The sequence below is a fragment of the Gopherus flavomarginatus genome, chromosome 1 (genome assembly GCF_025201925.1).
Source record: "Gopherus flavomarginatus isolate rGopFla2 chromosome 1, rGopFla2.mat.asm, whole genome shotgun sequence".
Lineage (NCBI taxonomy): Eukaryota > Metazoa > Chordata > Testudines > Testudinidae > Gopherus > Gopherus flavomarginatus.
The window spans coordinates 246,162,292-246,185,351 of record NC_066617.1 but is presented as its reverse complement, the minus strand read 5'-3'; the positions used below and the strand labels follow the sequence as shown (position 1 = coordinate 246,185,351).

Here is a 23,060-nt window from a genome sequence, read left to right as displayed (position 1 = left end):
TTTCTCCTTCTCTCCCAGGTTAAACTAAGGGCGTAAGATTATGGCGAGATCTGGCATAAGCCTTCTTGCCTGTCAGCGGGGCTTTGGAAATAGAGTTTGTTCATTAACATTTTAATCTGGAAACTAACTAAACTGACACCGTGGTATTGTATATATGGGTTTCCTCCATGGCCATTCATCAGATCTGATTACTTTACTGATGAAAACAAGTTTTTCCTATTGGCAACTCTACAGAACCAGGCTGTCTAGAGAAAGAGACAGCTATTCCACTTCATGCATCTAATGAGACTGTATGCTAGACTCAGTCCCTGGATTATTTGTTTTTGGTCTGCAATTATGTATAGAGTGCAGAACAGCTGATCATATAAAAGTTGCTATTTCAAACTTAAATAATTAGAAAACCTTATCTCCCCCTGCTGCCCCAGTTCAATTTCCAAGCACATCATGCAGCCTGCCTTTTGCTTCCATTGCTCTCAAGGCCCTGCACTGTGAGAAATTTTCTTCTGGCCCAGCAAAGCAAAACACAGCTTCTTCCAACACCAATTAATGCTGCTCATGAGCTGACCAGGACAACTTCGAGAAGGGAAAAGGTGGGATCTCCCCCTCACTCTTCCCAAGCTTGCTGCCTGTGGAGTGCTCCCAGCCCCCAAGCACAGGAAAATGAACTAGACAGTCTCAAACACCACTGTAACACAAGCCAGTGCACCATGTTAGACTGCCCAGGCCTTTCATGATCTCATTTGACAGGAATACTAGTGAAGCAGCATGAGAGAGGAGAGAATGAAAGCTGAACAAGGGAGGAAAGAAGAGGTTTTCAGCTGGTCTGCTTAACTTCTTTTCTGTTTACACTTATTTAACTCATCTTTGGGACAAAGCAGATATCTTTGTTAGTCCGACAACACTCCCGCCCCTTCGGTAACATATGTGAGAGTTCCTGGCATATCAGGAGAAACCCAAGAAATACTCCAACAAAACCAAAGAAAATTTTCTATTTCTAAGGTAAAAAAGAAAAGAGTTTTATTTTGTATTTTGTAGAAATCTTTCAGGCTCTCTTTGTACACCAAGGGTGGGCAAACTTTTTGGCCCGAGGGCCACATTTGGGTGGGAAAGTTGTCTGCATGGCCATGAATGTAGGGCTGGGGTAGGAGTGTGGGAGGGAGTGCAGGGTATGGCAGGGGGTGCGGTGTGCAGGAAGGGGCTCAGGGCAAAGGGCTGTGGTACAGGAGGGATGCGGGGTGTAGGAGGGGACTAGGGCAGGAGGCTGTGGTACAGGAGGGGTGCCAGGTGTAGCGGGAACTCAGGAAAGGAGGTTGGGGTGCAGGAGGGGGCTCAGGGCAGGGGGTTGGGGTGGAGGAGGGGGCTCAGGTCAGGAGTTGGGGTGGAGGAGGGGTGCGTCAGGGGGCTCAAGGCACGGGGTTAGGGGGCTCAGGGCAGGGGATTGGGGTGCAGGGTAAAAGAGAGGTTCAGAGTGTGGGCTCCAGCCTGGCACCGCTTACCTTGAGCAACTCCAGGATGGCAGCAGTGTGCAGCAGTGTGTCTCTGCCCACTCTGGCCCCACGCTGCTCCCAGAAGTGTCCAGCATGTCCAGCAGTGGCTCCGGGGGGTGGGGGGGGTGGGAAGCGGCTCTGCCACACGCTGTCCTCACTTGCGGGTACCACCTCTGAAGCCCCCATTGGCCGCGGTGCCCCATTCCCAGCCAATGGGAGCTGCGGGGGGTGGTACCTGCAGGCAAGAGCAGCACACTGAGCACTCTGCCCCATCCCCTCCCCAGGGTTCATAGGGACATGGTGCCACCGCTTCCAGGAGTGGCGCGGGGCCAGGGCAGGCAGGGAGCCTGCCTTAGTCCTGCTGCGCCATGGGGCTGGGAATCCCATGGGCCAGATGGGCCAGATCCAGCCCGCGGGCTGTAGTTTGCCCTCCCCTGTAGTACATCATAAGGCTGAAAAACAAGAGTGCAGCTCTGAATGTAGACAAGGCCTGAGATACGTCACTAGTTTACCACACTTCCAATGAAAACCCTGTCGGTCAGCTTCAGTAACAATACTTACAACAATGGAGGTCAAGTCTTCACTTTCAAATCGACCAATTGCCAGTTCCATTGACTTATACATGGCTGCTGAAATCCGCTGAGTGATTAGGCGGTTCAGGTCTATTGACCTACCAAGAAGCTAAAAAAAAACAACCCCCAAAAATATATCAGACAAAATGGTATGAGACTAATCTTGATTAAGGTAAGAAAAAAGACGGTTACTCACCTTTGTAACTGTTGTTCTTCGAGATGTGTTGCTCATATCCATTCCAGTTAGGTGTACGCGCCGCGCGTGCACATTCGTCGGAAAACTTTTACCCTAGCAACTCAGTGGGCCGGCAGGTCGCCCCCTAGAGTGGCGCCACCATGGCGCTCGATATATACCTCTGCCGGCCCACCCGCTCCTCAGTTCCTTCTTGCCGGCTACTCCGACAGTGGGGAAGGAGGGCGGGTGTGGAATGGATATGAGCAACACATCTCGAAGAACAACAGTTACAAAGGTGAGTAACCGTCTTTTCTTCTTCGAGTGATTGCTCATATCCATTCCAGTTAGGTGAATCCCAAGCCTTACGTAGGCGGTGGGGTCGGAGTGAAATGCGGCAGAATGAAAACTGCCGAGTCAGAGGCCACAGCCTCTCTTGACTGTTGAACCAGGGCATACTGCGAAGCAAAGGTATGGACCGAGGACCAATGGAGCTTCGCGACAGATCTCGTGGGTAGGTACACGAGCCAGCAAGGCGGCAGACGAAGCCTGAGCCCTGGTAGAATGCATGGTGATGTGGCTTGGTGAAATATGAGCCAAATCATAACAAGTGGGGATGTCCGCCATCACCCAAGATGAGATCCTCTGAGAGGAAAACAAGCAAGCCCTTCCTTTGGCCCGCTACCGCGACAGAGCCGGGGCACCTTAGGAGATGGGTCTGTCAGCACAATATAAATGCGAGCCCTCCACAGATGCCCAAGGAGTGCAATGGTTATGCCCATTGCGTTGAGCTGTGGGTAACATGAAAGGCCGAAACCCCTTAGGGAGGAGACGTAACAGCTACGAGGAAAGTTGTCGTGCAGGACAGGCATAGCAGAGGGCCAGTCGTGAACGGCTCGACTGAGGGAGACATAAGTCTGGTTAAAACGAGGCTGAGCTCCCAGGTCGGGGCTGGGCGGTGCACCCGAGGGTGCGAGCGCTCCAAGCCCTTGAGGGACCTCGAACCCATAGATCGTGAGAACAGGGAACGGCCACCTTAGCCCGCTGGGAGGTAGAGAGGCTGCTAAGTGTATCCTCAGCAATGATACCGTCAGGCCCTGCCGCTGAAGGCCAGAGGCAGGCCAAATAGAGGGGATCGAGACCTCAGCAGGAGCAAGATCGAGCGTATTGCAGCCGTAGAAGAAACACTTCCACCTGGCCCTGACCGTTGACCAGGTGGAAGGCTGCCCGTCACCCCGACTCAGGTACGCAGCAGCCACACCGTGAGGTAAACCAGCTGCAGGACCGAGCGACAAAGCCCGTTGTCGCCCTGAGTGATGAGGTCTGGGTGGGGTGGAAGGGTAATTAGGTCTGTTACTGACAGGCCGAGCAACATGGTAAATCAGTGCTGCCTGGACCACTCTGGAGTGATCATGACGATGCACGCTCTGCCCCTGCGGAGTTTGAGCAGGACCTAGCGGACCAGTGGGAACAGTGGGAAGGCATAATGCAATTGGCCCCTCCACGGCATCAGGAATGCGTCCAAGATCGATCCTGCGGAGAGACCTCGGAAGGAGCAGAACATCTGACATTTCCTGCTCTCGCAGTGAGCGAACAGGTCTGTGTGAGGAAACATCTCAACTTCCGGAAAGCCGAACGCCTCACATGGGGCAGAGTGATCGCTCGTGAGACCAGAAAGACTTGCTGAGGCAAAGCGTTAAGACGTTCCAAACGCCTGGGAGAAAGGACGTCGCCAGCTCCATCGAATGGGCCATGCAAAAGACCCGGAAATGGATGGCCTCCTGACAAAAAAGGGGGGGGGGCAATGTCCCTCCCCGGACACTCATGAAGCACATGGCCGTTGTGTTGGCCGTAAACACCGAGATACAACGGCCTCGCAGCTGCCGCCGGAACCCCTGGCACGCCAGGCGGACTACTCTCATTTTTGGGGCATTGATGTGGAATGCCAGCTCCCAAGAAGACCAAAGGCCTTAAGCCCGGGGGTGACCATGAGCACTCGAGCAGAGAGATGACGCGTCCGTCGTCCGGGCAGTGAGGGCTGGGGCGGATGAAACCGCATCCCTGCCCACATCAGGGAGGGAGGTAGCCACCACTCTAGGGAGCCTATGGTGTTCGAGGGAACGGTGACCACCATGACCATTGGCTCCCTGTCCGGGCGGTACGCCGAGGTGGGCCGGACTTGGCGAGGACGGAGGCGGAACGTGGCGTGTTTGGATACAAACTTGCGGGCAACCATGGACCCAGGAGACTGAGACAAGAACAAGTCGAGGTCGTTGGGAAAGCCCTTCGACCTCCTATGATTGTTGCCATCGCCTAAAACCGCAGGTGTGATAAGCAGGCTCCAGCTGGGTAGGAGACCAGGATAGCCCCTTGGAAGCCCAACCTCTGCGTGGGAACCAGAGTGGATTGCTCTATAGGAACCATCAGGCCTTGGCCTGTGAATAAGACCGTGACGATGTCCACGCACTGAGCGGTTTGTGTCTCAGAGTCTCCTCGGATAAGCGAATCGATGGTAGGCGGCGACTATGGCCGTAAGCCAGGAGAGTGACCGTTGGCTATAAAGCGGAGGTACCTCCTGTGCGGAGGGAAGATGGCGTCACGAAAGTACGCGTCCCTCATATCCAGGGCGGCATAGTAGCCCCCAGGAGGTAAGGATGGAATAATGGTTCCCAGGGATACCATGCAGAACTTCAACCTCATTCTAAACCGGTTGAGTCCGTGCAGGACCAGGAAGGTCTGACCTGTGCCCGCGTGGGGGACTAGGGCATAACGGGAGTAAAACCCCTCGCCCCTTTCGCCCGCCGAAGGGGGACAGGGCTGGAGCAAATTAAAGGTGATACACTGTCCCCAGGTACACCTTGGAAGGTTCGTCTCCGGTCCCAGTGGTAATTACGAGGGACCTTGACCTTGGCTCTTTAGGGGGCCTGACGTTCGTTCGCGACCACCTTGGCCTTGCCGTTAGCCAAAGTTCTGCCTCTGGCTAGGCACAGAGTATGGCGGCTGGGGCCAGAAAGGCCTGCGTTTAATCGCCGGCGTATGCATGCTTAGAGAGCGCATTAGGAGCCCATTGACCACCAGGCTTCGCAGCCTGGGGCTGTCCCTGCCACGACGAGGCCTTTACCAACAAAGGGTAAATCCTGAATGGCAAACTGCAGCTCCCGTCGGAGGTTTGAAACCTGAAGCCATGCACCTCATGGCGACGCCCAAGGCCAGAGTCCTGGCCGCAGTGTCTGCTGCGTCCAACGAGGCCTGGAGGGACGCTCCGGGAACCTCCTTTCCTCTGTCCTCCGAGACGGCAGCGGACTCCTGGCGGGAGGTCTGAAGGAAAAAACTCCTTCACCCCGGTGCTATAAGTATTGCAGCTAAGCAAGGCTTGTTGCTTTGCTACCTAGAACTGTAGGGCCTCTGCAGAGTACCCTGGCGGCCAAGCAGGCCCATGCGCCAAGCCTCTTTCGGCATTGGGGCGGGCGCCCGCTGGCCATCATGTCAGGATCATGGTCCTGAGCATAGAATCTGCGCATATGGAATGACACAGATGCGTGTGCGGACTGCCACGGAGGTACTAAAGAAGGCACAGGCAGAGTCTCTGACTCACTCGGACCTTGCCCAACTCGGCACCGGGGACCGGCACCGGGAGGCGTACCGGTACCTGGAACGAGATCCAGACCCGCAACCAGAACGGTGCCGGGAGGTCAACCGAGATCTCGAGGCTCGGGGAGAGACTACAGGAGTCAAGGTATCCGCCGCGGCGCCGGGAGTCGGAACGGTGCCGACAGCGGGTCGGCGAACGGAATACCGGGCTTGCAGCGAGTGTGACCAGTACCGATGAGGAAACAGCATCGGGACTGCCGATGGTGCCGGGCGTGTCGACAGAACCTGGAGTGCCTGCGGGACCGTAATCATGAACGGTGCCGCTCTGCTGTGCTGACAGAGGACGGTCACCTGAAGAGACTGTATCAGGCAGCATCGACTCTGTCATGGCAATGAAATTCCTCGCCGTCGGTAACGTCTCCGGCGTGGAGGGAACAGCAGGCTCAACCACAGCGCATAGTGGGGAGCTGTCAGGCATCGGATTCGACGGCCCTTGTGGGACCGGGGTTGACGGTACCGAGGTTCGGTGCCGGGCGATCCGAGTTAGATAAGCTGGCTGGCTGCGGTGCCGTCGGCACGGAAGCAGCAGGAGCAATAAGCTCAACCACGGCGCGTGCCGGGGAGCCGTCAGGCACCGGATTCGATAGCCCTTGTGGGACCGGAATCGACGGTGCCGACATTGTCGGTGCCTCAGAGGTTGCACGGAAGCAGGAGCAGGGCTCTCAACCACGGCGCGTGCCGGGGAGCCCTCAGGCCCTGCATCCTAACGGCCCTCGTGGGACCGGGACCGACGGTGCCGACGTCATCGGTGCCGCAGCAGACGTCGGTGCCGGGCGATCCGACTCAGAGGAGCCCTCTGGCTGCGGTGCCGTTGGCACGGAAGCAGCATGAGCAGTAACTCGACCACGGCGCGTGCCGGGGAGCCGTCAGGCACCGGATCCTAACGGCCCTCGTAGGACCGGGATCGGCGGTGCCGACGTCATCGGTGCCGCAGCAGGCGTCGGTGCCGGGCGATCTGACTCAGACGAGCTCTCTGGCTGCGGTGCCGCTGGCACGGAAGCAGCAGGAGCAGTAGCTCAACCACGGCGCGTGCCGGGGAGCCGTCAGGCACCGGATTCTACGGCCCTTACGGGACCGGGATTGACGGTGCCGACGTCGTCGATGCCTCAGCAGGTGTCGGTGCCGGGCGATCCGACCTAGACAGGCTCACTGGCTGCAGTGCCGCTGGCACGGAAGCAGCAGGAGCAGTAGCTCAACCACGGCGCGTGCCGGGGAGCCGTCAGGCACCGGATTCTACGGCCCTTACGGGACCGGGATCGACGGTGCCGACGTCGTCGATGCCTCAGCAGGTGTTGGTGCCGGGCGATCCGACCTAGACGGGCTCACTGGCTGCAGTGCCGCTGGCACGGAAGCAACAGGAGCAGGAGCTCAACCACGGCGCGTGCCGGGGAGCCGTCAGGCACCGGATTCCACGGCCCTCGTGGGACCGGGATCGACGGTGCCGACGTCATCGGTGCCGGGTGATCCGTCTTAGATGAGCTCTCTGGCTGCGGTGCCGTTGGCACGGAAGCAGCAGGAGCAGTAAGCTCTACCACGGCGCGTGCCGGGGAGCTGCCAGGCACCGGATTCCGTGGCCCTGGGGGACTGGAAACGACGGTGTCGACGTCATCGGTGCCTCTGCAGGTGTCGGTGCCAGGTAATCCAACTTAGACGAGCTCCCTGGCTGCGATGCAGATGGCACGGAAGCAGCAGGAGCAGGGGGTCTCAACCACGGCGCGTGCCGGGGAGCCATCAGGCACCAGCAGGAATCGTAGGCTCTCTCGACCTCGGAAGAAGGGAGCGGTGCCGAGCCGATATCGGTGCCGGCGACGGCTGGTGCCGAAAGGCCTTGGTAGTATCGGCGGGGTCCGGTGCCAAGGAGGCGCTACTGCCCGCCGCTTGATCATCGCTCGGCGCCCCAGGTGGAGGGGTAAGTGAGAATCCCACACCGTTTTGTTCTCGGCTTAAAAGCCTTGCAAATGGGGCACTTAGCTGTCAAGTGTGATTCCCTGAGGCACTTGAAACAGGAGTCGTGTGGATCTCCCTTCGGCCGCGGCTTCTGGCACGCCGGCCCATTCGAAAAACCGGTGAGCCCCGCATGGGCTCCGGGACCGGGTTCATGGAAGGGGCTACTTCCCGAACCCCGCTAACTAAACTAACCATGTTAGCAAAGAAAACGTATAACTATACAAATATATAAATAAAAGGGTTATAACTGCGTAACTATATACGAGAAATACGAGTAGCTAGGGAAGTGGAGGTCAGCTAAGCCGCGCTCCACTGTTCCAACGACCGACACGGGCGGTAAGAAGGAACTGAGGAGCGGGTGGGCCGGCAGAGGTATATATCGAGCGCCATGGTGGCGCCACTCTAGGGGGCGACCTGCCGGCCCACTGAGTTGCTAGGGTAAAAGTTTTCCGACGAATGTGCACGCGCGGCGCGTACACCTAACTGGAATGGATATGAGCAATCACTCGAAGAAGAACCAATTTTTCTTAATTAACAGATAAAATGAAGAACTGCATGTGTATATTATATTCAGACATAATATACAGATAATACATATGAACACGTATGTTGTGTACACGTTACCCCATCTCACATTCTCACACAAAAAATACTATAGGTGGTGCATCAAAATCTAATCAAACACTGAGCTAATTATGAATATGTTTACAAAGAAGACGATGATAAACTTGTAGAAGACTGAAAAATTATTCAGTTTAGAGCAGGGGTCGGCAACCTTTCAGAAGTGGTGTGCCGAGTCTTCATTTATTCACTCTAATTTAAGGTTTCGCATGCCAGTAACACATTTTCACGTTCTTAGAAGGTCTCTTTCTATAAGTCTATAATATATAACTAAAATATTGTTGTACGTAAAGTAAATAAAGTTCTAAAATGTTTAAGCAGCTTTATTTAAAATTAAATTAAAATGCAGGGCCCCCTGACAGGTGGCCAGGACCTGCGCAGTGTGAGTGCCACTGAAAATCAGCTCGTGTGCCGCCTTCGGCACATGTGCCATAGGTTGCCTACCCCTGGTTTAGAGAGACAATTCCATCATGCCCCATATTTCTGTACTTTTAAAAACCATAAATATTTGCATTAAAACAGGATCTTTGCAGTTTTAGAGGTCATCTACCACTGTTGCTTGAAATGATAACGTTCTGTCTCTGATGGTCAGAGTCAAGCTGTTGTGGATAGGATGACAACAGAAACAGAATACTATGCCCTCAGGTGTGGAATACGCACTAGGTACATCAACAGTATTAAAAAAAAAAGTGGTAGAACAAGAGGGGAAAAAAGCAAGCAATTCAAATACGATACAGTAGCATCAGTTTTACTCACTTGTACATGTCTCTGTTTAAGCAGGGTCTCATACCGGTTGGATGGTGGTAAGTGAATTGTTGCCCCCTGATTCTTGCATTCGGAGCGCAACCGTTTATCCAGAAGCAGACTATTATGAGGAAAAAAAGTGGTTACTACTGTACATTACACAGCAAACTACTGCAGAAATCAAGGAATCATAGAATCATAGGACTGAAAGGGACCTTGAGGAGGTCATCTAGTCCAGTCCCCTGCACTCATGGCAGGACTAAGTTTTATCTAGACCAGGGGTTCCCAAACTTGGTTCACAGCTTGTTCAGGATAAGCCCCTGGCAGGCTGTGAGACGCTTTGTTTACCTGAGTGTCTGCAGGTAAGCAGCTGTACCTGCAGACACTCAGATAAACAAAGTATCTCGCGGCGTGCCAGGGAATTACTTTGAACAAGCTGAGAAGCAAGTTTGGGAACCCCTGATCTAGACTGTCCCTGGAAGGTGTTTGTCTAACCTGCTCTTTAAAATCTCCAATGACAGAGATTCCACAACCTCCAATGACAGAGATTCCGTATGCAATGTATTCCAGTGCTTACCTACCCTGACAATTAGGAAGGTTTTCCTAATGTCCAATATAACACGTCCTTGCTGCAATTTAAGCCCATTGCTTCTTATCCTATCCTCAAAGGTTAAAGGAAATAATTTTTCTCCCTCTTCTTTGTAACGATCTCTTATGTACTTGAAAACAGTTATGTCCCCACTCAGTCTTCTCTTCTCCAGACTAAACAAACCCAGGTTTTTTTCCAGTCTTCCCTCATAGGTCATGTTTTCTAGACCTTTAATAATTTTTATTGCTCTTCTCTGGATTTTCTTCCAATTTGTCCACATCTTTCTTGAAATATGGTGCCCAGAACTGGACACAGTACTCCATTTGAGGCTTAATAAGTGCGGAATAGAGCAGAAGAATTACTTCTCGTGTGTTGCTTACAACAGTCCTGCTAATATACCTCTACCCTGATATAACGCTGTCCTCGGGAGCCAAAAAAATCTTACTGCGTTTTAGGTGAAACCGCATTATATCGAACTTGCTATGATCCACCAGAGTGCGCAGCCTCCCCCGCCCCCCCCCCCCCCCCCCGAGTGCTGCTTTATTGTGTTACATCCAAATTCATGTTATATCGGGTCGCGTTATATCGGGGTAGAAGTGTACATCCCAGAATTCTGTTTGCTTTTTTTTGCAACAGTGTTAAACTAAATATGAGTCAACACTGTGTGATTCACTATGACACCCAAATCCCTTTCTTCAGTACTCCTTCCTAGGCAGTCATTTCCCATTTTGTATGTGTGCAACTGATTGTTCCTTCCTAAGTGGAGTACTTTGCATTTGTTCTTACTGAATTTCACCCTATTTACTTCAGGCCATTTCTCCAGTTTGTCCAGATCATTTTGAATTTTAATCCTATTCTCCAAAGCACTTGCAACCCCTCCCAGCTTGGTATCATCCACAAACTTTATAAGTGCATTCTCTATGCCATTGTCTACATCATTGGTGAAGACATTGAGGAGAGCTGGACCCAGAACTTATCCCTGTGGGACCCCACTTGATATGCCCTTCCAACTTGACTGTGAACCACTGATAACTACTCTCTGGGAATGGTTTTCCAACCAGTTATGTACTCACCTTGTAGTAGCTCATCTAGATTTTATTTCCCTAATTTGTTTATGAGGTCATGTGAAACAGTATCAAGAGCCTTATTAAACTCAAGATATACCACATCTACAGCTTCATCCCATCCACAAGGGTGTTACCCTTTCAAAAGAAAGCTATCAGGTTGATTTGACATGATTTGTTCTTGACAAATCCATGCGGTTACTTATCACCTTATTATCTTCTAGGTGTTTGCAAACTGATTGATTAATTATTTGCTTCATTATCTTCCCGGGTTCTGAAGTTAAGATGACTGGTCTGTAATTCCCCAGGTTGTCCTTATTTCCCTTTTTAAAGATTGGCACTATAATTTGACCTTTGCCAGTCCTCTGGAATCTCTCCCGTCTTCCAAGACTTTTCGAAGATAATCAGTAATGGCTCAGATATCTCCTCAGTCAGCTCCCTTAATATTCTAGGATGTATTTCATCAGGCCTTGGTGACTTGAAGACATCTAACTTGTCTAAATAATTTTTAACTTGTTCTTTCCCTCTTTTAGCCTCTGATCTTACCTCATTTTCACTGGCATTCACTATGTTAGCTGTCCAATCACTACTAACCTTTTTGGTGAAAACTGGAACAAACAAACAAACAAAAATACATGCATAAAAGATGTTACTATCAGAATAGTTACCTTCCCGCCATAATCTTGTAGTATGCAAATATCTGGTCTGCCAACTTGTAGACGAATTGGTCAAAACACAAGTTTACCTGGAAAATGGTAGAGACATTATTGATTAGTATTTGCACAGGTATAAAAAAGGGGCACATATCCTAGTCTCCCTTGTCATTACCTACAAAAACAAATCAAAAAGTGCTAGTCAGCACAAAATTCCTCTACTTCCCCTTGAAGAGCAGTTACTTCAATCTAAACAATGCCGAAACCAGACATATGCAGATATGTGTTTATTCAAAGTTTATCACCATGGAAGATTGCATCCTCCTCCCTTTGTTTCTTCTTTTGGCATTCTCACCACTTTCATTCTATAGCATCACCATCTGCTTTGAAGATATACATATTGCTGCATAATGTTCCTTCACCTTTAACAGATTCCATCTCCCTACTAGGATACATAACCGTTTTCTCCAATAGATGAGTTTACTTTACCTCTGCCTCAATTTCATCGTAGAGGAACTGCTTCTTAAATTTAGTAAGCGCATAATGAGCGCTATCATTGTAAAGATCCAAAGAATAGAGAACATACCTAAATGAAAAAGAAAAAAAGAACAGTTACTTACCCTACAGCAAATTTGATTCTTTGAGATGTTGTGGTCACTTTGGATCCCACTGAAGGTGCACATATGGCACATGGGCATGAAATCAGATTTTTTTGAATAGCAGAGTTGGGGCGGTGTACATACCTTGGGCCTCCTTGTGCTCCAGTGCGAAGGCATAAAGGGCAGTGTTGACATGGTGCTCCCTCAGTCCCCTTGAAATTCAAAGCCCATGGTAGGTAGGGACTTCTAAAAGAGATCGTAGGTCATAACATCTACACTAACTATAACACCTTGAAGAACCACAGTTACAATAGAGGAAGTAACTGTTCTTTCGCTGAGTATGTATCAGCATGTACGTGACTGGCGAGCAGTATCCTCTTGAGATAGTGGGAATAAGGTGTTTCAGTTGCACAAGTCAAACACTGATTGTAGTACTGATCACCCAAACTTGGCATCTGTTCTACCTGCCAAGTCCAAGACATAGTGTTTGACAAAGGGTTACTCCATGTTGGTGCCTTACAGGTTTCTCATATTGGCACATTTCTAAAGCAGGCAGAAGTCACCTGAGCTCTCATTAATTAAGCCTCGATGTCAAGTGGGAGAGGTAACCACCAGCTGATAACACAATGTATCTCCTTGTGTTATCTGTTCCAATATTCTTTAAGATCAGATAGGTTGGCCTTTGAATATCCTGTTTCAGCCAGAAACAGATGGGGCAACAATTTGAATTGTTTGGTCCTGTCAATATAATAAAAGGGGACCTCTAGATATGCCCAGTCTGTTTAACTTCTCTTCTCCCAGTGACAAAGACGACAGGTAAGTTGATGGATTGGTTCAGATGAGATTCTGATGTCATTCTGAGAATGAGTTTCAGGTGAGGTCTTAGCAACATCTTTTCCCTTTGAAATGTTGTGGGATGGGGGTTAGCTATAGTGTCTGAAGCTCACTCAAAGTGATAACAACTAGGAAGACCATCTTCAGAGTAAAGAGGTGTAAGGAGCATTCTGAGGGAGGCTCAGTGAGAGGCTCCATGCATCTCAGAAGGACTATATCGAGGTTCCAGGCAGGAGGGGGTTCTCTGACTGCTGGATAACTGTGTAATAGACCTTTAAAGCTCTTCTATACATGGGGTGAGAGAAGACCAAGCACGACTGTACAGATAATTGACAAGCTGAAATCACTCCAAGGTGGACTCCAACTGAGCTGAGCCAAAGACCGCCTGCCTGAAGTGTAGTAGGTCGTCAAGCATCTTCAGTACAGAGGCCTGTACTGGGCCCAGTCCTTTTTGGGCTTCCCATATTAAGAACCCCATCCATTTTGAAAAATTTTTCCAGTAAATTCTTCCTGCTTTGTATCTTGGAAAGGAGCAATACCTATCCATAGCATTCAGCCAGGCAAAACATGCACCGTAACGTTCAGTGACTTCAGATCTGTGTGGAGTATCTGGCTGTAATACTGCAAGATCTGATCCAAATGGTCTAGGAGCCATATCAAAAGGCTGAATGGACATCTGCAGAAGATCTGTCAGCCAGAACTGCCTTGGCCAGTACATAGCCACCAGGATGATCATGGCTTTGTCTCATTTGATCTTGGAAATCCCCCTGGAAATCTGGGGAACGGGTGGGAAGTTGTACAGCAACTCTTTGTTCTTCAGTAGGAGGAAGGTATCCAGCAGTGAACTTGGACTCAGGCATCCTCTAGAACAAAAGTTTTGCACTGTTCTTGGCAGTGCGCATGTGTACCATGGGGAATCCCCACTGATGGATTATTACCTCCGTGGTGGATCTGTGCAATGAGCATTTGTGGGTGGTCACTGACTGCCTCAGGAATTCTGCTAAGCTGTTGCCGGCTACCAGGAGGCTAAGGGCCTCTCAGAGGTACCCTGTTCTGATGGCACCAACTGCAGAAGTTGATGGCTTCAAGGGCAAAGGGCAAGGAGCAGACACCCACTTGCTTGTCTATGTAGTGCATAGCTGTCGTGCTGTCTGAAGCTCTACATTATTGAGTTTTGGAGGACCGGCAGGAAAGCCATGCAGGCTAGTCTGATGGCTCTGAGCATTAGGACCTTCACAGGTAGCCATATGTCACTTAGGGTCCAAGTTGCTTGGATCTATAGATGGTTCAAGTGAACTCCCCTACCTGTCCCTGACACACATTTAATTAGTGTCTTTGTTAGAGAGGGAACTGAAAAGGAGACACACACCCCTTTTCACATTTGTGGATTCTAACCACCAAGGAAGTTCAGCAGTGACATGATGAGGTACTATGACCTCCTTGTCTATTGGGTGTTTCCCCAGAGAAAAAACTGTCCTAAGTCAGAGCTGAAGAGGGCATAGGCGAAGTCTGGCAAGTGGCGTCATGTACATGCAAGCCAATGTGTGACCTAGCACTGTGAGGCATATTCATACTGTGCTGGTTCTGATGTCAGCTGGAGTTTGAGTCTCTGTAGAGGCTTTTCCTGATCTGTAGGCAACCAGGACTTCTTTGAACTTTATCATCTGAAGCGAGGTAAATGTCAGGTTTTTTACAGGTCACTAGGAGACCCAGCCAGGTGAATACAGATAGAGCACAGTCCCAGCCTGATGACTTCTTCTACTCTCACCTGCTTCTGATCAGCCAGTTGTCCAATTACGTGTAGATGCCACATCACCTTAGACATTCACAACACGTTCTGTGAAGACCCGTGGTATCATGAAGAGTCAAAATGGAAGACTTCATACTGGTAATGATTTGATCCCACCATGAATCTTGGGTACTTCCTGTGGGTGGACAGATAGCCGTACTGCCAACTCTAGCAATTTTATTGCAACTCTAGCAATTTTAGTTTTGGGGTTTTTTTTGGTCTGTCTCCTGAAAACACACTAAAAGCTGCCACCTCACAAATAATCCCTTATTCAAAATTCTATGAAGTGTAGTTGGAGCCATGTTAGTCCCAGGATATTAGAGAGATAAGGTGGATGAGGTAATATCTTTGATTGGACCAATTTCTGTTGATGAGAGAGACAAGCTTTTGAGCTTACAGAGAGCTCTTCTTCAGGTCTGTAAGCTCAAAAGTCTACTCAGAGGAGTTTTTACTGAGGGATGACCCCCTTGGGTTGTTTGGAGTTGGATGTCTCCTCTGGGTCTGAGGTGATGCACACTGATTACTCAAGCAGGTGGAGTTTTAGCTGCACATCCCTCGACTTGGGAGCACTCAGTCAGAAGGATTTACACACCACTCATTTGTGGTTTTCCCCAAAACAGAAAAGGCATTGGCGATGCCAGTCAACCAGCAGGACAAGTTCTTTGTTGGACAAATAGGGATTAAACCATAAGGTTTTGGCACCTGCCACGGTGGTTAGTGTCAAGTACCTGCCATGCTGTATAAGGGACTATGCGGGAGTGCCCTCTCTTTCGGAGGAGATGGCCAAAGAAAAAATTAACAAGGTAAGAGTTGAAGAAGGATTTTTTTTTCATAAAACTAGGTTAGAAACAGAGCTTGAAGTGAGTAGGAGATCGGACACTCCTCAGGTTCCATCTCACTTCCGTGGACAGTAAGAGAGAACTGAAGACACTCCCCTCTTTATTCTTTTATACCCTTGAATGGGGTCCTGGGAGGCACAGGGTGCAGACGCTGCCTTGAGGGGCACAGCTACTCAGAAAATTCTGATCTTGGGCCCATGCACGCCTACCGTGGGATCTGCACTGACACGTACTCGAAGAACAAATATTCATAGTTTATGAAATGCTTCTTTGTAAATATAACAACAAAAATACTTGATCATTGAAAAAATTATTTGTAGTTTAGACTGAGAAGATTAAAAATACAGAAGGCAAGCAGATCTATGACCTGCAATGTACCATGCCACAAAAAAATCTGACTACTAAATTCTCTAGAAAGGAATGACCAGTCAGGGCAACAGTGCCAAACATCCGGTCCAGAGGCCTGATCCAGGCATTTGTGTGACCTGCATGACAGACTCCAGAGAACGCTGGCCCTCTTGAACACAGTCAAGCAGATAGCAGCAGGAGACAGCAGAGACCACTACCATACAAACCTCAGAATTTAACACTTGGTATCCCACATCTCCAAAACATTTCCCAAGCTATTGTTTTTACTAAGCATGACAATTTAAATGTGTGGAGGGGAAGACCTTTCAGACCACACAAGATCAACTTTTCTGGCCATTGCACGATTGGCCCCCACAGGGAATAGGAGCAAATAGGAAGCCACAGAAATGAAAAGCATTAAAATACTGCTATCAGCTTTGTCTCAAAAAGAGATGGAAACAAATAAGATAATTTAGCTTCATTTTCTTTTTCCTTGCACATACACTCAGAATACTGAGAATAAATAATTGTTCATCTGCCATTCTATTTCTCTGAAGACACTGTATAGGCTGACTCCTACTGATCCACCTCAGAACAGGGTACATTTTCAATTACATTTTTTTCCGAAGATGTTGTCCTAACATTCTTTGGTGTTTGTTACGTTTCTAGTGCAGAGAGCTATTTGCTTTCCATTCATTAAGGAACAGAGTTAAATCCTGGCTGCTCTGAAGGCAATACAAGTGTTGCCATTAACTTTGATAGGGTTAGGATTTCACCTGGAAACTTTATGTTCTAGAGGGGGCAGAGAAGCACTGAGTGTGGCTCTCAGAATAAGGCTGGCCTGCCTGTGCCTCAAAGAACCAAAATCGTTGAGAGTCAGGGGAACTCACACTAGAGTGCAGAGATGAAAGTAGGAATCCAGGAAACAGTATCATTAAAGAATTACGTTTGCAATACTATCTTAGCAACAACTTGTTAACATCAGTGAAGGCACTAACTTTATAATACAATGGTATTTAAAATGACGCAAAAGAAGAGCACACATAGATCTTACTCCATCATTGATGCCTCTTTTGTCTCCAGAATGTGGTCGGTCAAAATCCAAGGCATAGACATCTCAATGGGGAACTGGATTCTTCTTCCCATCGTGAGTTCTAAGAAGAATTCTCTGAACCACAACTGGGACAGGTCACAGCATTGCTGCAAGGTTTCTTTCAGAATAAATGACAAGCCATTATTCTTCTCATATGAGAAGCATGTTAGGAACAAAACAAAAAAATGTGATTATGATGGTAAATGTGAAACTACGAAGCAGGTGAGTCACTAGAGCTACAGGTAAATCAAATTCAAATGTAAAACCTGTTAGGTTTTTAAAATAGTTATGAACACACACAAAAGCTCAAGTGTTTTATTACAGAAAATATTGCCAAAGTGGGCCAGCCCACTGGTTTAGTGGCAAAAGTATATTATACCACCCTGGAGGAGAGCTAAGTTTAATTCTCCAGCAGGGGCTCAAAGTGCTGTAAAATCAATGCTTTCAGCTCGGGGAGAAGGAAGGCTGGAGCATCTTGTGGCCATCATTTTTATTCCATCCATCTGATTAAGCAGTAGAATTGACTGGCCCCATATGATCCTTGCAGATTAGAAGGGCAGAGAATTATCTGAACTCTTGAGGGAGAGTCTGGAATAAGGGAAGATAATTTTGAGATGCTGAGAGATTCCTTAGTCTCTCCAAGTAACAGACACACCATAGGCAATGTTTTCAGAATGCTAGAGAACCAAAACAAGAATGAACTTTTTACTTTAACATTTTCTAATAAACACGGTGCTGTTTATGGAAAGCGTTAGTACTGGAACTAACAGGCGCCTCTCCTTTGAGAGCTAAGGGTTCCAGAAAAATAAAAAGATGAAAGACAACACAACATGGTGATGACAAAGACTAGATACAGTTAATGTCAGTAGGTGAATCCATTAGGATAACATGTTTCCGATTACAACTGACAGAATACAGAGGGGTAGCTAATCAATACCAGATTTACCACTACTAGGGACTTGGTGTGTCTTCTAAAAAAAATAAAGTTCTTAAATTTTTGCTATTTATTTAAACAGGTTTGATGTTGTGTCTTTATTATACAAAAATATAAAGTAACAATAAAAAAAATACAGCCCATTAAAACAAATGCATAAAAGGGAAAAAAACAAAAAGCATTTAGGTGAATCTTTCTTTTGTATCTCAAAAAGTTCTGACAGGGCAATGTTTTAGATAAACAAACCAGATCTAACTGGCTTAGGTAATCGGAAACATTTTCCAGGGCACGCTAAAGGTGTTAGGACATGCTAAGCTGGACACTGATCATCTACGTATCTTACCACTGAAATTTATCAAATGAGTGTAGAAGAAAGACTCGCGATGAAATTTTTCTATGTCCAATATGGTGGGCCCCTCAAGGCTACTTCTCAAGGTTTTCTTGGAACCACTTTTGTCAGCAATGAGAGACTCTAACATAGTTCTCACCATGTAAAGCTGTATCATTAAAGGAAACATTTGTGGTGGAAAGGAAAAAAGGAAAATACACATGGTACATTAGTTGAGCAACACTGAAAAATACTATCAAGAAAGTGACTGCTCCACTTCAAACTGAAACCTAGTAAAATTTCAGCAAGAGCCATGCCTTTCTCCTTTGGGAAAAAGATAAATGCTCCAACCAAAAGTTAATGCCAATATAAATGCCTAGCCAGAAAGCTTTCCACGTAAAGGGAGTCTGCATTAATATAAAGCAATAGATAATTTGCAGTGGAACAGTTCACTTGCCACAAATAAAAATAATACGTAATATCTTACCACCAAAGTTTAAAAGAGGCGGATAGATGTAGGACTGCCTCAGAAACTTGTTTATCACATGCAATAGCTTTTCCATTCCAAGAGACTTGAGCTGCTTCAACAGCTCAGCAGAGTTTAAGGACTCTGTCATAGTGCGAACCATGTAGAGCTAAAAACCAACAGACAAGGAGAGGCAGGGGGGAGAGAAACAGTTAATACAACATGTGGGTAAATAAGGAAGGGGAAACAGAAGCAGAAAAAGTGTGTGTTAGTGTGTTAAGGGATGAAAAACAATACAGTAAGCATGCAGAGGGAAACATCCACTTCTAAAGTAGGCAAGTTTCTTCATTTGGCCTCATTGTTCTGTGAGGGTCCAATACAATGCTCATTTAAGTCAATGGAAAGGCTCTCACTGACTTAAATGAGAGCTGAATCTGGTCATAAGAGACTAGCTGCTTCTCAGTTTTTTCACAAAAATTTCTAAGTAGTAAATCCAGTGAATTATTTTGAAATTACATAAAATTGACAGAACTGAAATCCAAGGAATTGCTGTAATTTGTTTCCCCACCTCAGCAAAGATAAACAGGTCACAATAGACAGCAGACAGAACAGTGTATTTTAATGATCTTGCCACAACCAGTGAAATAAAGCCCCCTAAACATACCAAGAGTAAGAAAAAACATTGGTGGTGATTTTAAAAAAAGAGAATTATTATTAGAATAAAGCATTGTACTGATTCCATTTACTGAAACAAAATTTTCATTAGATATTTAAACGTTTTTCCAGACAATTTTTTAAACCTAACTCAGTCACCCATGATTAATATAAAAGCACTCCCTAAACAGGCTCTTCCCCAACTTCACCCCAAGATTTTAGGAATCACAGTATTTCACTGATATACCATAATTCCACTCGTTTTCATGTCCCAGTTTGCTCAGAGCACTGTGCAGTAATGTATCAATCATAAACGCGCTACTATACAAACTTCCCTCAAAACGGCAAACAGAAAAGATAAAGAGGGATCCCATCTAGAAAACAGAGAAGGGACAAGCTTCTAAATATGGGATAACAGTGGTTATTATAAAGAACATCTTGGAAAAAATTATGCTGTTTAACAGCAGAGAGAGAAAGAAGATTAGATGGATTTCAAGGTGGAATTCTGCACTCTATGGACCACCATGGCAAAAGCACAAGACATTACGGACTTAAGACACAGTGCTGGAAAGAGAGGTGGGGTCAGCACAAATATCCACCAGGACGAAGTTCAAGAATGCAAGTCTAAAATATAGCAAGGACCTACACAGTTAAGGAGTTTAAAAAACAACAAGAACAATTTAGTCTGGAAGGAGGAGCCAGCCAGGAAAGGGTCCAGTCATTTCAAAAATAGAAGAAGTTTGAACATTTAAAAAGGCACAGCTTTAAAATGTGGCATTCCCTTGGAACAAGATCAAAAGTATGGAAGTGGAACCTTTGGGAAAAGAATACATTAGGGTACAAAATGAAAGTGAAAGCATCCCAGATAGAGAATTTTAACTAATTCAGATTTATAGTGGATTTATACTTTAAAATGTATATAATTTTTAAGTATAACTTGTGAGTAACCTAAATCCACTCCAGCTTTTAACAGGGCTCAGTAGTGAAGAGATTTCTATGTTAATCAGTGATGCTAATACTATGGCTATCATACAAGAAGAACAGAAAATACCTGGGTACTGGAGGGTCCCACTGCTCGCCTTGGAACTTTGATGTCAAAACCACTTTTGGGGTCTTTCTCTCCTCTTAGTGCCGGGTCATTAAATGGTTCATGTCCTGCTTCCCAGTCACAAACTGTCTTTCTGATGGCCTGAAGAACACTAGATACAATCCAAAATGCTTTAGCACCCAAACAAATATAAATGCTTATTTCAGAGCCACAAGCATGTTGAAGCAAAGTTTCTAGAGGGGTGATATTTTATCACTCAAATTTATATTTTCGAGTCATACTCTGACAGCATTTGTTTTTTCCATCATTGATAGATACCTTTAGCATGACATACATGTATATTATTGACTTTGGGATGTATAGCACAGATGCAAATTCAATATAACATTAGAATTTACCATCAAACGAATCAGATTTGAAGAACACCGATAATAAAGAAAGCTTCTGCTTATAAAATATTTTGGTAATGCACAATACTTTTTAAAATTCTAAGAAAAATTCTGAAAAAATAATCTCTTAAAGGTTTGCATAGGTGTGGCAGTGGTCATCCAATATTATGATGCTCTTCAGTTACAATTCTAAGTACTGAATTGGAATATGAGTACTTCTCAAAAACCATCTAAGCATTGCTCATAGTGTACTGAGTGATCAAGTGAACTCCACCTCCCACATTTAAACATTTCTGAAAAATGTTATTTTAATGGCTCGAGAAACACTTTTCTGTTTCCACACCCAGAAAACCTCAGACTACAACAGATTTACATAAGGAATATGAAAGTCACCAGAAAAAACCAGTGTAAGAATCTACTTGCAATCTTAAAATCTGGAATAATCTGAACATTTCATTCATTTGTTTGGGATGGTATTTTTGTGGATGTGGAGTTTAGCGGTAGCATGACCAGTCAAGGGTCTCACCCACAAGAATCTTGCAAGGCACTCAGCAATGGATGGGAGTAAATCAAAAAGGTACAACATGTCGTGAGGAAAGGCAACAGCTGGAGAGACAAAAACAAGGTTAAGGATGGCTCTGACCACAGTATAGAAGATTGAGCAGGGGGAGATGAAGAGAGCAGGAAAAGTTGAGGGGAAAGACAGACGGCTTTTTTTTCTTTTTCTTTTCTTTTTTTGTGGTGGTGGGGGTTAGGATGAAGAGACAGAGAAGAAGGACGAGCCATATAGAAGAACAAGTAGTAGTAGTACTGGAATCATCAGAAAGTTGCCCCCAGTTTCTCTTTAAAATAAAAAGCAAGACAACATATACCATTAATGGTAATGGTAGAATTAAAAGGTTTAAAGGTGACATGTTGTTAACCATTCTAGTTCTCTTATCTTAAAGTAATCAGCACCGAGCAGGTTGTTTTAGACTAACATGTAGTCAGCAAAGCTAATTTTTTGACATTCAAACTATGAGCAATGGTGGTGGTTGCCTTTGAAATACGAATGTTAGCATTAGACAATATTTAACTACTAAAATATGGGAGAAGGAATACAGGACATTGTGTGAAAATGTTAACACTACCTCTGAATTACGTTTTTCTTCTTTTTTATGGCCTGTCTTAATGGTTCTCTCAGTGTAACCTGGGAGAAGTCCTGAAGAGCAGCATAAATGGTATGACGTATGGCATGGTTAAAGACACTTTCCATTCTCCCCATCAGCACCTGAAGACCTTTGATCATGGCAATAACCTGTAGGGAGAAAATAGATAGATTTTTTTTAAAAAAATATAAATAAAGGGAAGGGAGAAGAATGAAAAAGGCCAAATCTCTATAAAGGGGAAAAGTTTTTTTTACCTCAACCAAGGCAAACTTCTCTTCACTAGTATAATTGTATCGTGTTGCTCTTTCATACTCTTCTGCATTGTCAGGGCAATCTTTATTGGAGTATTTGTCAGTTGGATGTACCAGTTTCCATGAATACTGCAATTCACACAGGTAGGTGAAGAAAGATATATGGAAGAAAAGAAAAGATTGAGAAATAACACAAAAAGACCACAGGACATCCTACCTGTAATGCAGGTTTTATTCTAATAAGACATTCCATCATTCTAAGTAATAGTTGATGATATGATACTGCATGGTTTTAGAAGAGTACTGTAAGTTCTAAAACTCCTGACAGAAATCACTTGCCATATTCACTACTTCCTAAAAGCTCTTTCGGACATATATCTCTACACTACATTAATTCAAAGAAAATAAGAAATTCTCAGCTTGTGATATGGTCTAACTTTTTAATGAAGATTAACGTAAGTAAAAACCTGTCTTCATTTCACCTACACAGAACCGAGAAAAACGCCTCAAATGCAAAAACAAGTGTAAAGAGAAGATTTTGAAATGACTGACTGTTTAGATTTTAAAGTCAGTTTGAAGCCAAAAAGACTTGCTGATTTCTATTAGCACTTAGAAAAGAGAGAGAGAAAAAAAAGACAGAGATTGATTTTGTCTGTGACTCTGAAAATGCAATATTTCAAGAGAAGCGTGTCCTGTTCAGGTGCCAGGATCAAAATAGCACACTAACATAGTGCAAGATGTTCCAATACTGAGTTTTAGCAGGAATTGATCATATCAATTAATTATGTTAACTGGAAAATTCTATTTACTTACTTATCCAGTTTTCCACAACTTTAATTT

General features: G+C 46.2%; 1 protein-coding gene across 9 annotated transcripts in view; it reads right to left on the bottom strand.

Moving 5' to 3' along the window:
- The window catches only part of CYFIP1 (cytoplasmic FMR1 interacting protein 1), a 143,939-nt gene that overhangs the window by 66,758 nt on the left and 54,121 nt on the right, over positions 1-23,060 (bottom strand). For 8 of the 9 annotated variants that reach the window (XR_007768726.1, XM_050919346.1, XM_050919307.1 and 5 more), the window contains 9 exons: positions 22,224-22,349; positions 21,952-22,118; positions 20,436-20,583; positions 18,280-18,433; positions 16,964-17,120; positions 11,990-12,086; positions 11,516-11,592; positions 9,207-9,315; positions 2,049-2,168 (listed from right to left, as the gene is read on the bottom strand). Coding sequence is in view for 8 of the 9 variants with exons in the window: in XM_050919346.1 (XP_050775303.1) it covers positions 2,049-2,168; positions 9,207-9,315; positions 11,516-11,592; positions 11,990-12,086; positions 16,964-17,120; positions 18,280-18,433; positions 20,436-20,583; positions 21,952-22,118; positions 22,224-22,349 (1,155 nt within the window). In the remaining variant the exon portion in view is untranslated. Of the gene's footprint in view, positions 1-2,048; positions 2,169-9,206; positions 9,316-11,515; positions 11,593-11,989; positions 12,087-16,963; positions 17,121-18,279; positions 18,434-18,751; positions 18,900-20,435; positions 20,584-21,951; positions 22,119-22,223; positions 22,350-23,060 lie in introns of all 9 variants that reach the window. The other variant, XM_050919327.1, reaches the window with a different exon arrangement.